This window comes from Camelina sativa, chromosome 5, assembly GCF_030686135.1.
Source record: "Camelina sativa cultivar CO46 ecotype springtype chromosome 5, ASM3068613v1".
In the NCBI taxonomy this organism is placed as follows: Eukaryota; Viridiplantae; Streptophyta; class Magnoliopsida; order Brassicales; family Brassicaceae; genus Camelina; species Camelina sativa.
The window spans coordinates 11,114,151-11,128,396 of NC_141884.1; the positions used below are offsets into that span (position 1 = coordinate 11,114,151).

Consider the following 14,246-nt stretch of genomic DNA (forward strand, 5'->3'; position numbering starts at 1 on the left):
TCGTAGATCTTCTTTCTTAAATCTCACACACTCAATAAGTTCTGTAGGGCAGTATTTGCATTGGTAGTAATGATCAAACGAGAGTTGAAAAGAGTCACTCATGACTTTTGTTTTTATATAATTCACAAATAATCTTATTTTCTTAAATTTCTGATGAAATGTTATATTTATTTAGATTTTTTGAACTTATGTGCGATGTACCATTAAATTTACATCAAGTTTTCTGGGTTATTATTAGTTGAAATCTTATTTTCTTCCAATTGTTTATTTTTTAATATTTTTAATCGTATCCGTATTTTATTTTCTCTCGTCCTTAATGAATAAAATAGTTAGGTAAAATATATATATAAAAAATTATTTCATTATTACTGATTTGTTTCAAGTTAAAAAAACAAAAATTTCTAGACGTAATCGCCCGCAACTGCAAACGCTTGCGTGAAACAGCTTTTGGAATTCAGTGATTTTAAACGGTTGAGAGCGATTGAAACCGGTTTGTATGATTGGTACCAATCGATAGCAACTGCTACCACCCACAAACGCAACGTTTGTGGGAGGTAGCGGGAGAACCAGTCAACACTTAAGTGTTGTCCTAATAGAGTACACCAGCTTGGTATATTTTTGCATAATATAAGGAATCCAAACATTTTCACAAATTCACCCATATATTTTTTTTAAAAATAGAAAAAAATGAGAGGTTCTAATCTCCTCTAATTAAAAAGGTTTTGGGTTTTGGCTATATCTTATCCAGGATAAAAAGTAGAGGGAGAATATCTAATTTTAAATGAGTTCGTATCCGTTTTTGCAATAACGATAAAATAAATACGAAACAGTTTTAGACCAAAAACCCTTAAGACCATCGTCGTCGCCAGATCTAAAACCCTATCAGAGGAGACCATTTCGCGTGAACACAGAGAGTAAGAGATGGCGGGGCCTCTGCTTCGATCTCTTTGGTCAAACACCACTCGAAGATCCTTCTCTTCTCCATCATCATTATCTTCCAAATTCGGATACTCGCTTTCGTCCTTTCGCTCCTTCTCAGCAGCCACCGCTTCCTCGGCTGTAGCTGGAGCTCCTGGTAGCTCGTCGCTCGATCCTGATCGACTCAGGAACGTGGCTGTTATTGCTCATGTTGATCACGGGAAGACAACGCTTATGGACCGGCTTCTCCGTCAGTGTGGTGCTGATATCCCTCACGAGCGTGCTATGGATTCTATTAATCTCGAGCGTGAACGAGGGATCACTATTTCTTCAAAGGTATCGCATTTCTTCTGTTTTGGATTGAAATTAGAGCTAATTGTTACTTCATGCTTGTGAAATTGGTTCTGTATTAGAGTGATGATACGAAGTACTAGGTCCTGTCTGATGAATTAGGTTCTTGAAATGTTGTAGATATGCTATTTTAGTACAGAAATAAGCTTTTCTTAGATCATTTCTTTTCTGAAGTTTTGAATTTGAATTCTCAGTGAGATTTTGAGACTCTAACAAAGCATAAGACTTTCTGTCTTTTTTTTTTTGTGTGTTATGTTCTGTCTGTGAAGATTTTGAGTGATATTGTTCTGTTCTGTCTGTAAATTGATGTGTTCTTTTCTTGATTCCGTAAGATACTTGTTTATTATTACCACGTAGCAACATCATTTGAAGTTTATGTCGAATTTTCCGACAGGTGACATCCATATTTTGGAAGGACAACGAACTTAACATGGTTGACACACCTGGTCACGCAGATTTTGGTGGTGAGGTATGAGACTGATCCCTCATAAAATGGTTACTTTTTAGCGTATTATTGATTGTCATGCTCGATTTCAGTAGAGTTGCATATCACAATAGTTGACAAGTTTTGGAGAGTTACTCACTTATTTATGCAGAGTGGACATGATATAAATAAATTAAAAGTTTTCAATACCTATACATGTTTTGGTGACAATTTCTAATTACTTTGTTATTCTGAAAATTAAGTTTGAGTTCATGAGTTGTTTGTTTGACAAAACGACATACCTTGGTGATATCTTTGTGACTATTTTTTGCATTTGAAATATAGGTTGAACGAGTTGTTGGTATGGTTGAAGGAGCAATATTAGTTGTTGATGCTGGAGAAGGCCCTCTTGCACAGACTAAGTTTGTTCTTGCCAAAGCCTTGAAGTATGGGCTACGACCTATTCTTCTCTTAAACAAGGTAGATCGACCTTCAGGTATGCATTGCTTTACTCGTTTATTTTGTTTAGTTTATTTCTTTTTATAGATTTATTTAAAATGCTTCCTCTATCTTTTTTGGTTGACAGTCACAGAAGAGAGGTGTGATGAAGTGGAGAGTTTGGTGTTTGATCTTTTTGCGAATCTTGGTGCTACTGGTAATTAATTTACCAAAGTATAATAGATGTATTCTAATTAATTTACGGAATTATTACTAAATCAACATTTCTGCTTTCTCCATTATTTAGAGGAACAACTAGAGTTTCCGGTGCTCTATGCCTCTGCGAAAGAAGGATGGGCATCTTCTACCTATACCAAAGAACCTCCTGTAGATGGTAAGAATATGTCGGAGTTGCTTGATGCCGTAGTAAGACATGTTCAGCCACCAAAAGCAAACCTTGAGGAGCCATTTCTGATGCTGGTAATATAAAACTACGGCTAATGAAATTCTTAACTTGCTTGGCAAATATTGTGTATGCAACTTCTTTTACTTTTTTGATTGTCCAATATCAAGTACGCAACTATTATTTTGATGGCAAGAAATGTCCGAACTGCTTAAGCCCTCGCGGTGATATTTAACTAGCGTTATGCTTCTGACATCCAGGTTTCAATGATGGAGAAGGACTTCTATCTCGGACGAATATTAACTGGAAGAGTAACTTCTGGAGTTGTCCGTGTTGGTGACAAAGTCAATGGACTACGCAAAACTGATTCCGGCTCTGAGAAAATAGAAGAAGCAAAGGTTCCTGTATATATTGCTTTGTACTTTGGTCAGCCGTGTTTGCAAAGTGTTGATATTCTCATCTAAGCAGACACAAACGTTTTTCTCATAGGTTGTGAAGCTAATGAAAAAGAAAGGTACAACCATAGTTTCAATTGACGCTGCAGGGGCTGGTGATATTATCTGTATGGCTGGTTTGACAGCTCCATCAATAGGTCACACGGTGGCTAGTGTAGAGGTAATGTCAAATTGGACAACGTCCCTATTTAATTCTTAGAGCTATTTGAATATAAAGAAGCTTGAAAAAATACTTAATTTTTTATTTGGCTATCACAGGTCACAACTGCACTCCCTACTGTTGAGCTGGATCCACCAACAATTTCTATGACGTTTGGTGTAAACGACTCTCCACTGGCTGGTCGGGATGGCACCCACGTATGTTTAATTATAGTTACAAGATGTAGCTTTAGTCATGTACTCTGCTTTAAAATTCTACAACCTCAGATTTATCTTGGGGTCACTGCATTTTTCTTTTCATGTTAGTTCACGTCAATGTTTGCTGCCCTTAGACCACTCTATGTGGCACATGTTGATAGGCTTTTGCTAATCTGAATGCAGTTAACTGGAGGGAGAATTGGGGACCGGTTACTGGCAGAAGCTGAAACAAATCTTGCCATAAACGTTATTCCAGGCTTGTCAGAGTCATATGAAGTCCAAGGAAGAGGAGAGCTTCAACTTGGTTAGTGCTTTTCCACTTTTTGTTCAGTGTTTCTTCACCTGTATAGATGGATATAAAATGTTTTTCCAGTTTGTGTTCAGTGTTTCTAAACCTGTAGAGATGGATATAAAGTATGGAATACGCCAGAAAAACATGTGACTATTCCTATATCTCTATGCTAGGTAAATTAATCGCTATCGTGTCTAACAGGTATCTTGATTGAGAATATGAGGCGGGAAGGTTTTGAGCTCTCAGTCTCACCACCTAAAGTCATGTAAGTCTCATCTCTTTGTTTGTTTTTCAGAAGTACACTGAATACTATATTCCTCGTATAAGCGGAGTTAGTTGTAGAGGTTATTATATGGTGGTATTGTGGGAGGGTTAACTTGTTACTGTCATGTTACCCTTAAGATAGTGCTAAAATGTTTCTTTTGTGGGATTTTGAAGAATATGGTCTTGCCAATTTGTTTCATAAAGCAACAGAAGCATTCTCTTATTTTTTTACCAAGTTACCTGATTTCTCTGCTGATACTACTACACTAATACATTGGTTGGTCTATTTTGATCTACTAGGGTCTAGGGATTACTTTTTAGCCTAGAAACTAAAAACTATGGTGTATATCTTCTTCTGAATTCTGAGCGTTTTTCCTTTATGATTCAGGTATAAAACTGAAAAAGGACAAAGGCTTGAACCAATTGAAGAGGTGACCATTGAAATTAATGAAGAGCACGTAGGATTAGTGATGGAAGCTCTCTCCCACAGGCGGGCGGAAGTTATTGACATGGGCCCTGTCCCTGGAAATGATGGTAGGACGAGATTGTCACTAACCTGTCCTTCAAGGTTAGCTTTCTAATTTTAATGTACTTTCATAAAATTTTACACGTTGCTCATTCAATCATTCCCCTTGAAGAAATGTAACCAACATGTACTTGTGTTCTACAGAGGTTTGGTTGGGTACAGATGTGTGTTTAGCAGCGACACCCGTGGAACTGGATTCATGCATCGTGCTTTCCTAAGTATGCAACTTTTCTACTTGCATATTCTGCAACTCCAGTCCCCTATTTTGTCCCTCTCTTTTCTCAGTGTTTCTTCTTTCCGAAGCATCACTTCAGTTGACTCCTCTTCTAAAGCAATGATCTACGTCAACATTATCTCTTGCATATATCTGCTAAACATGGTTTCAGCTTCAGATATTGTTAGCTTTCTTGTCAAGAGGATCTATCATAGATGCAAACATATAGCTACCTTTATCATTACAATATCTGTCTGATAGTTAGAGAAGCATCTTAGATATCCAAAAATTATTACTTTCTTCTTCAATTGATAAATGTTTGTGTATTGCGTTCCTGCAGCTTATGAAAAGTACCGAGGTCCGCTTGGAAATGTTAGGAAAGGAGTATTGGTATGTCTATGGCTTGTTGCGCTTATCTCAATAATTTCGCTTGATATTTTTTCTTCATAAAAATTTATGTGCACTCTCAAGTTTTAACTGTAATAATTTCTCTTGATGAAACAGGTCTCCATGGGGTTTGGTACTATTACAGCTCATTCACTGATGAGTTTGGAAGCTCGTGGAATTCTCTTTGTGGCTCCAGGGCTGGATGTGAGAACCATCTATATATGATTAAGAAATATCTATTTCTGTTTATTTCTCGGTTTAGCTGTTCTTGATTGGAACATGTTATGTGGTCTTTCTGCGTTTTGATCCATGCTAATGCTGCATCTTCTTTTGTTTTTTCTGTCTTTAACAGTCATATGATGGTATGATTATCGGTGAGCATTCACGAGATACAGATCTTGATGTAAGTTGGTTTGACTTTCTCCTCTTCATACTGAATTGTCTTAAAATGCCATGAGCTCACTTTCCCTTGCACTACAGGTTAACCCAGTTAGGGCCAAAGAACTTACAAACATTCGTTCTGCTGGAAAAGACGAAAATGTGAAGCTATCTCCACCTCGCCTTGTATGTGTCCTTTTCTCTTTTCACAATATAGAACTGTTTTCTTGATCAAGAACAATAAAATTCCGTACCGTTTTGTGGTTTAACTTTTGAATTCTTTTCGATTCAGATGACACTTGAAGAAGCTATAGGATACGTTGCCTCAGATGAACTTATTGAGGTACATTGTTCATCACTGATTCAAAATCTAGCTAGCCGTATGATCCATGAGGCACATTCTGTTTCCGCCTTCGTATGCATTTACTGTTATTGGTTTAATGTGGTCAGGTAACACCAAAGACGATTCGGTTGAGGAAAAGATGTCTAGACGTTAACAAGCGTAAATCCCTGAGCAAACGAGCCAAAGAGTAAAGTTATCTTCCACACTTGATTCTCCGGTTTTATTTATACTAGAGGCTGTGTTTAGTCTTTTCACAGTCGTAGAAAAAGAAAGTTATTCAATATGTACGAGAAACATTCAGATTTATAGATTCGTAACTTATACACAAGAAGATGCATTCTTCTATTGATAACAATAAGAAAATAGATCGAGCCCCCGATGTTGTATTATCATTATAGACCACCAGATTTATCGTTATAAAGAAAGTTTTGTCGGTGGCCTTGGGTCTATATGACGATTCAGTTAGAAGTGTTTCTTTGTGTTTTAAGTTCTAGTTTTGTCTCATCAAAAGCATGTGTCTCCGTTAATAACTTAATATTAGAAGCTTCAATTCGAGACTTCGAGTAGTAGAATATGAACGGACTTACTTCATGGAATCCGTTGAAACCAGCTGTGTTTATAAAAATTTATCTTCATACGTATTAGAATTCAATTTTTCATCAACCAGATTGAATTAGTTATAACTGCCTGTGGATACCGTTTCACTTAGTTGAAAATATAGAGGAAAAAATCGTAAAGGGACCGTTGTATAAATGTGTAGAAAGAGAAATGTAATCAACGTACGTCCATAAGATGCATGTGGTAAAAAAATGCATGTGGGATGTGGCTATCAAAACACTACTATCGTGCCACACTTCTTTCCTTATATATATCGACCCAACATTACTTACTATATTCATTAACCTTCTGCTTCATCAAAAGGAAAGAGACATCACAAGGAGAGAAAGAGAGAGATGGAAGTAATGCGAGTTCTTCACATGAACAAAGGAAACGGTGAAAACAGTTATGCCAAGAACTAGGGGTGGGCAAACGGGTTAAACGGGTCGGGTTATTCGGTTTAAGCAAAATTCGGGTTGTTAATAATGTCACCGAATTGAACCGAAATTAATTTCGGTTTCGGATCGGTCGGTACTCGGTTTGTTCGGTTCGGATACCTGATTTATATTACCTTCCGAGATTAGCAGAAATTGTTCATATTTCGGTTAATTTAACCCGAAATAAACCTGTTGAAAGAGAAAACAAAGGAAAACAAGTACAAAAGCTTAAAAATATGGTTGCTTCTCATCTAGGAAGCTTTACAAACCATTAAAGAAGCTGCTCAGCTAGCATTGTATCAAGTTTAAAGCTAGCATTACATCATGTACGTTAGTAACTATTAGAAAGTTGTAGAAGTTACACGAAGCATGATAATCTGCATCAAAAAGTACTCAAAAAATCGGCTTCCAAGTCAGTTATATCCAGTCCTCTGTTAAGGCTGCCAATCCGCATCCAAAAGTAGGCAAAAGAGCAGCTTCCTATCTACTACCTGTGCACCATGAAAACCATAACAAAAGACTTAACAAATCTAATAAACAAACAAAAGCAAACATAAACTTAACAATGTAAATCAAATACATAATTAGAAACTAGAATATAGACTTTAATGCAAGACACAAGTAAGCAAACACTAAACTAAACACCTACGTACCATACTTTGTAGAATCATGGAGGAGCTGCCACTGAATTCCGAGAATCTACACAAGAAAAGAAGAGAAATTACAAAAGATTCCAGTATCAAATTGAAAACATAGTAAAGAAACTTAGTGATACTTACCAAGAGATTCCAGAAACTCAACCTCTTCCAACATTTGCACCAAGTTTGATACTTGTGCTTCTGACTTATATGAACACCTTAGCCATTGCTGTGCACATATCAAAACCTCAACCATGTAAGGAGTTAAGGAACTCCTATAAGAGTCTAACACTCGACCACTTGTACTAAAAGCTGACTCAGAAGCCACTGATGAGACTTGAATTGCTAGAACATCTCTAGCAAGTTCTGACAAGATTGGGAACTTAGAACTATTGCACCTCCACCAACTGAGAACATCAAAAGGTAACCCCAAACTGTTTTCAACTCTTACCTCAGTTTTTTCAGTCAAATAGGCCTGTATGTCATTGCAGCCGGGTTCTTTTTTCTTACAACCAACCAACTGATTGTAAAGTGACTCCATCAGCTCACAATCATCATCATCCGAAATGTCACACATGACCGTAGGCTCAAAATCTGGAGGATCTGCATCGACTACTGGTTCACTCAGCCTAAGACTATAATCTTCATACAATTGCTTCATTGCACTTGAAACTGAAGACTCAAGTTGCTTACTTTCTACTGTGTCTTTGCCATAAAGCTGTTCGAAGCAGAGTCCAGCAAACTCCATTTTGTTGCGAGGATCAAAGGCACTGGCTATAATCACTAGAGGATTCATGTTATGCAATCCATCCCAGTACTTCTCAAACTTGTGCCTCATTACATAACCTTGCTTTCGGATCTCCAAATCAGGACTAGAAGACTTAGCGGTTAGATTCCTCTCAATGTCAACAATTTCACTGTAACACAATGTAGAAGTTACTGTCTTTGAAGCTGAGAATGTCAAAGTAGCCTTGTAGAACACTTTCAGAAATTTAACCAATCTTGAAGCTTCCTCCCAATCAGCTGATGTTGGTGGTCCAATCCTTTTTGCTTTCTCCTTCTCATCTACTTCCTCGAAGTAGTCACAATACAACTTATCTTCACTCGCCATTTTCTCAAACGCTACCCTCAGCTTGATAGCAGCAGTTAGCATCAGATAAGTTGAATTCCAGCGTGTGACAACATCTAATGGCAAGCTGCCTCTACATACCTTTCCTGTCTCACACCTCATTGCAAAAGATCTAAGTCTACTAAAGGATGACCTGACATACTTGACTGCATTCCTTATAGCAACTATACTAGAATTGGCCTTCTTCAAACCATCCCCAACAATCAGATTTAGTATGTGTGCACAACACCGCATGTGTAGAAAATCACCACCTCTGACTAGTGCTTCTCCTCCTCTCAGCCTTAACGCATCTGTGAAAATTTCCAGCGCCTTGTCGTTATTCTTTGCGTTATCAACAGTGATTGTAAAAATCTTCTCAATCCCCCAGTCGTCTATGCAATCCATCAATTGTCCACCAATAGTATCTCCCTTATGATCTGTCACAACCTTAAAACTGAGGATTCTTTTCTGCATTTCCCACTGAGCATTAATCCAGTGCGCTGTGATCACCATATAGTTGGTAGAGGTTGTAGGAGAAGTCCATATGTCTGTAGTCAGAGAAACCCTCTGGTTCGCAGCAGTAAACTGATCCTTCAAAGCTCTCTTCTCTTCCAGATAGAGTGCAACAATGTCTCTCGTACAAGTCCTTCTCGAGATAGTCTTGTAGAGAGGTAACACATTGAAACAGAAACGTTTCCATCCCTCAGACTCGACAAACGAAAACGGCAACTCACTGACAACAACCATTTCATTAACAGCTCTCCTAAACATAACCGGATCAAACTTGATCACCTTCAGATTCCCATTACTGTCACCACTGAGCACCTTCTGTTTTTCCTTCTCATCAAAATCCTTGTATTGTTTACACCTAGCTAAGTGGCCTATCATCGGACTAGTTCCAGCTGTTTTTGAATCACAACCGATCTCTGCAGCGCAATACTTACAAAAGCTCTTACCAGAAACATCATCCTTTTCCAAAAAATGTTGCCATATGAGCGCCCTTTTAGCATACTTCTTCTTTCGAGGTCTTGGTGGTTTAGCAGCAGCAGTGCCAGGTTCTTTACGAGTGTTCCCTGTTAGAACCTCTTCAGTAGGTTCAGGTGGAACCGGCGGCTCCATCTCATTGTGCTCTTCATTCATCTACAGAACATAAAACACACAATCAGCGTTTATAACCATTAAACAACCGATATACATGCACAACAGATAACACAAGGACCATAAACAACAGACAAAACTCACATAAACAGACTTATTTGAAATTATAAAAACCAAACACAACAGACAACACAATAGAACACAAAGACCATAAACAAAAGACATAACTCACATAAACATACTTATTTGAAAGTTCATCAACCAAGCTCTAATTGACTAATCCTAATATGTTGCAGACGATATACAATTATATATATACACAAGTAACACAACAGAACAAACAACACAACAGAACAAACAACCCAATACAAACACAATAAAATAGAACACAAGGACAACAAACCAAGAAGACAAAGCCGATAACAAAAGACAAATCCGATAATATGTTTAAAAACTAAACCTTAACCCTAATAAGTAATAATGTAATATGTTACAATCGATAAACAAACACAATAACCCGATAACAAAAGAAGAAAAACTCTAATTTTGAATTATAAACCCTAACCCTAAAATTCCCCAAATCGATTTCGATTTGGGAAATTTTAGGGTTAGGGTTTATAATTCGAAATCACAGATTATCAAGAGGAATGAATGGTAGAGAGTAGCGACAACCTCTGCTTCTGAAGTCTAAACCCTAACCCTAAAATTCCCCAAATCGAAATCGATTTGGGGAATTTTAGGATTAGGGTTTAGAATTCAAAATCAAAGATTATCCAGATGAATGAATGGAGCAAAGAAAAACGAATTATTGATTAGAAAGAAAGAACAAAGAGGAAGAACTAAACTTACTATCAGAGATTCGTAAGCTTTTAGGTCAGAATTCGCAAAAACCCAATATCTTCTTTGTTCTTTTGTTTCGCAAGAGGCGGATAAGAAATGAGAAAACACGGGTTACTTAGGGTTAGTGAGAGTTATTATCCTTATATATGGCTGCATAATCTCGGTCCAAGTAAACCGATCCGGTCCAATTACCGAACCGAACCGAACCGACATCCGAATTTTCTAATTAATTTGACCGATCGGTTTGTCCCTCTCTAACTGGTTGGTACCGATAACCGAAAACATTCGGTTTTCTCGGATCGGTTTATTCGGTTTGCTCCATTTGCCCAGGCCTACCAAGAACTCCACCGGTCAGGTCGATTTTATTTTATCAACAAGATAAAATAATATGTTTTGTTTTCATGTATACACATATATACGAGTGATAAATGCTACAGTATATCTTAAACATGTTGGTTCTCGAACAAAAATAATAGTGACAAACATATAGTGATTTTGTTATTACGCAGCGCAACATAATATCTCTAGGCAGAAGGGTAATGGACGAGGCCTTGAAGAAGCTAATGATAAGCAATTTGGAAATTTCAAGCATTGGGATCGCCGACTTAGGCTGCTCCACCGGTCCGAACAGTCTCTTCTCCATCTCCAACATTATCGACACAATCCAAAACTTGTGTCTTGACCTCGACCGTCCTGTCCCTGAGTTCAGAGTCTCTCTCAACGATCTCCCTAGTAATGACTTCAACCACCTCTTTGCTTCTTTGGCCGAGTTTTACAACCGGCTTAATCGTAAAAAGGATGGTTTAGGGCTCGGTTGTGGAGGAGGAGAATCATGTTTTGTGTCGGCGGTCCCTGGCACCTTTCACGGACGTTTGTTTCCTCGCCGGAGCCTTCATTTTGTTCATTCGTCTTCTAGTTTACACTGGTTGTCTCAGGTGTGTACTGTTTAATTTCTATATATATGCGGCATTTCACTTATTAGTATAGTTACGAACATTTTTTTTAAAAAAAATTAGTGTTTTGGCCGGAAAAATTAGTGTTTTTAACTCATAATAGCACTCTGGAAAAATGAATTGTCACCTATTATGAGTTATGGCCGGAAATGCTGATATTCTATTATTTAGTTGTGGCCGGAACATCATCGTTGTGACAATTTTTAATTCACAATTAAAATATACAAAAAAAATTGAAAACCATGTGTTTTTTTTTTTCTGGTGTCGGGCCTAAAGAGATGTCATCGAATTTTAGTGCGTGGCAATTTTATCATTTATGAAATCATACAATAGTACAACCAAAAAAAAAAAAAAATCAGAAACCAAGTGGTTTATATACACACACAAGAAATTACAAATGTGGTCCACATAATTTTATCAAAATATCACTCATTATACGGTAAATAGAAAATGCTAACAAGTTATATTATCATATATTAAGGTTCCATGTCGTGAGGCTGAGAAGGAAGACGGCGTTAATTCAGCTGAGTTATACAACGTAGGGAAAATATACATATCAAAGACAAGTCCTAAGAGTGCACATAAAGCTTATGCTCTTCAATTCCAAACTGATTTCTCGGCCTTTCTGGAATCACGGTCCAAAGAGTTGGTTCCTGGAGGCCGAATGTTTTTATCACTATTCGGTAGAAGCACACAGGATCCTACAACCGACGAGAGTTGCTATCAATGGGAACTCCTAGCTCAAGCTCTTATCTCCATGGCCAAAGAGGTATGGTGGTGTATATATTTTGACGTTTAATTAGAACCATTATGTAAAATAGTCTCATAGCCATAGGATTATAAATAGCCCATATTAATATGTAAGGATCTAATACTGACACGTTACATGACCAATAAAGGCCTAGTAATGTGGCCCATGTGTTCTTCCCAAATTTGTTGAATATATTTATTTTCTTAGTCAATTTTCTTTTTCAAAGTATTGAAATTAGTCAATTTATATAGAGAAAATTGATACATACAATCTACAAATAGCTTTGATATATAATATCTTATCAATTGTATCAATTAGATATTGACGCATGTTAATCATAAATTTACTAAAATATTTTAAAAACAAAAATAGAAAAATTCTAAACTTGTGAAGTGAACTTAGTGCAATGGCAGGAAATAAGTTCAATTGTAGAAGGTACCATCACAACAGCAATCGAGTCCCGATTCCTACGAATGTAGGGATTTGACTAATGGGCCAGCCAATTGGTTGACAAAAAAAAAAAAATTCTAAACTTATCATGTAAATTATATATACGTCAAAATCTCCCCCTTCCCCCGACCCACTAAAATATAAATTTGTTTGTATATTAAAAAAATCATTTTATTGAACATATTTTTTAGTTTATTAAATTATTAACCTCATTCTGTTGGGAATTATTTTTATTTGTTACTATATGTGATATTAATTATAATATATTTGCCACAAATTATAATATAATTTCTTGATTTATGTATCAAAATATCAAGGTATTTATTAAATATATAAGTATTTAAGAAACTTAATTATTGTAGATTATTTCTTGCGATTTTCTACAATACGATCAAACTAATCTTGGCTTTGCTCTAAAACGTCTAGTTTATTAGATCGATTGTTAGCCCAATGCCCCAATCATAATAGTATCGGACTAATAGATGATATATCTCAACCAAGTTTAATTTCTTTTTATTTGATGATAGGATATAACTAATAGGTATTTTCTTTATCTAAGGGTATTATCGAAGAAGAGAAGATCAATGCTTTTAACACTCCTTACTATGCTGCAAGCTCCGAAGAACTGATAATGGTGATAGAGAAAGAAGGGTCATTTTTAATCGATCGGCTTGAGATAAGTCCCATTGATTGGGAAGGTAGGAGTATCAATGAGGAGAGTTATGACCTAGTAGTACGGTCCAAACCCGAATCCCTAGCTAGTAGACGAAGATTTTCTAATACCATCAGAGCTGTGGCCGAGCCGATGCTAGAACCTATGTTTGGGGAGAATGTAATGGACGAACTTTTTGAAAGGTATGCAAAAATCGTAGGAGAGTACCTCTATGTGAGCTCACCTCGATTTGTTATCATTATTCTTTCGCTCGTTAGAACGGGTTGATCGTGTTATAACATGTGCTATATACATGTCGTGGGTCTGTAGTAACAAGATTTGTAAATTTCCTAATCAATTATCATTTGCTTCGTTAATAAATTAAAACATTGAAATAAAGTGTGATTCCAATAGTTGGGAGGTTGTCATCAGAGACAATATTTTGGATGATGAGTGGAAGCAGGGTTGATTTCTGAGTTCCCAGTTGGGGAGGATAGTTAACCAATGATTACAATAGGGAAAGAGATATTAGATGTATGAATGGTTTATGCAAGCAATGCATGATCGTAAAGGTTTTAGGAAGAATATCAATCCTAAGTAGGAAACTAAGGGAGATGTGGAAACCACGATGGGTTATTCACGTGGTGGATCTTGCAAGACAGTTTTTTGAGGTTTGACTTGAAGCATGGGAGGTGAATTTGGCAGCTTTAACTGGGGACCACGGCGAATTTGTGCTGACATTTTTTGTTATTAATAAATAATGAAATGCTTGTTTTTTTTTTTGTGCACCGTATAATGAGATGCTTGTTTTCTCTATTTTTCTACCAAAAAAAAACGAATATGAACAATAGACAATAGTGATGACAATTAACAAACACCATACAACACTGTGAACATCTAAGTGCAAAGTGTAGTTGTACGTAAGAATAAATTAAGTAAGTTCGGGTGAAAAGCAGGTGATGCTTTTAGTGG

General features: G+C 36.8%; 2 protein-coding genes across 2 annotated transcripts; both read left to right on the top strand.

Annotated features, from left to right (window-relative positions):
• The first annotated feature begins 769 nt into the window (after positions 1-769).
• Positions 770-6,199, top strand: LOC104786520 (uncharacterized). Its single transcript, XM_010511945.3, has 18 exons — positions 770-1,254; positions 1,664-1,738; positions 2,039-2,189; positions 2,280-2,348; positions 2,439-2,611; positions 2,795-2,932; positions 3,024-3,149; positions 3,248-3,346; positions 3,530-3,650; positions 3,840-3,903; positions 4,291-4,470; positions 4,573-4,646; positions 4,983-5,032; positions 5,147-5,233; positions 5,382-5,432; positions 5,510-5,593; positions 5,700-5,750; positions 5,858-6,199. The coding sequence occupies exons 1-18, from the start codon at positions 922-924 to the stop codon at positions 5,939-5,941; spliced, it is 2,010 nt and encodes a 669-aa protein (XP_010510247.2). The 5' UTR covers positions 770-921; the 3' UTR covers positions 5,942-6,199.
• A 4,625-nt stretch (positions 6,200-10,824) lies between these two features.
• On the top strand, positions 10,825-13,673 carry LOC104786522 (jasmonate O-methyltransferase). The gene is made up of 3 exons (XM_010511946.3): positions 10,825-11,403; positions 11,903-12,190; positions 13,182-13,673. Exons 1-3 carry the CDS (start codon positions 11,008-11,010, stop codon positions 13,560-13,562), a joined length of 1,065 nt encoding a protein of 354 aa, XP_010510248.2. The 5' UTR covers positions 10,825-11,007; the 3' UTR covers positions 13,563-13,673.
• The last annotated feature ends 573 nt before the right edge of the window (positions 13,674-14,246 follow it).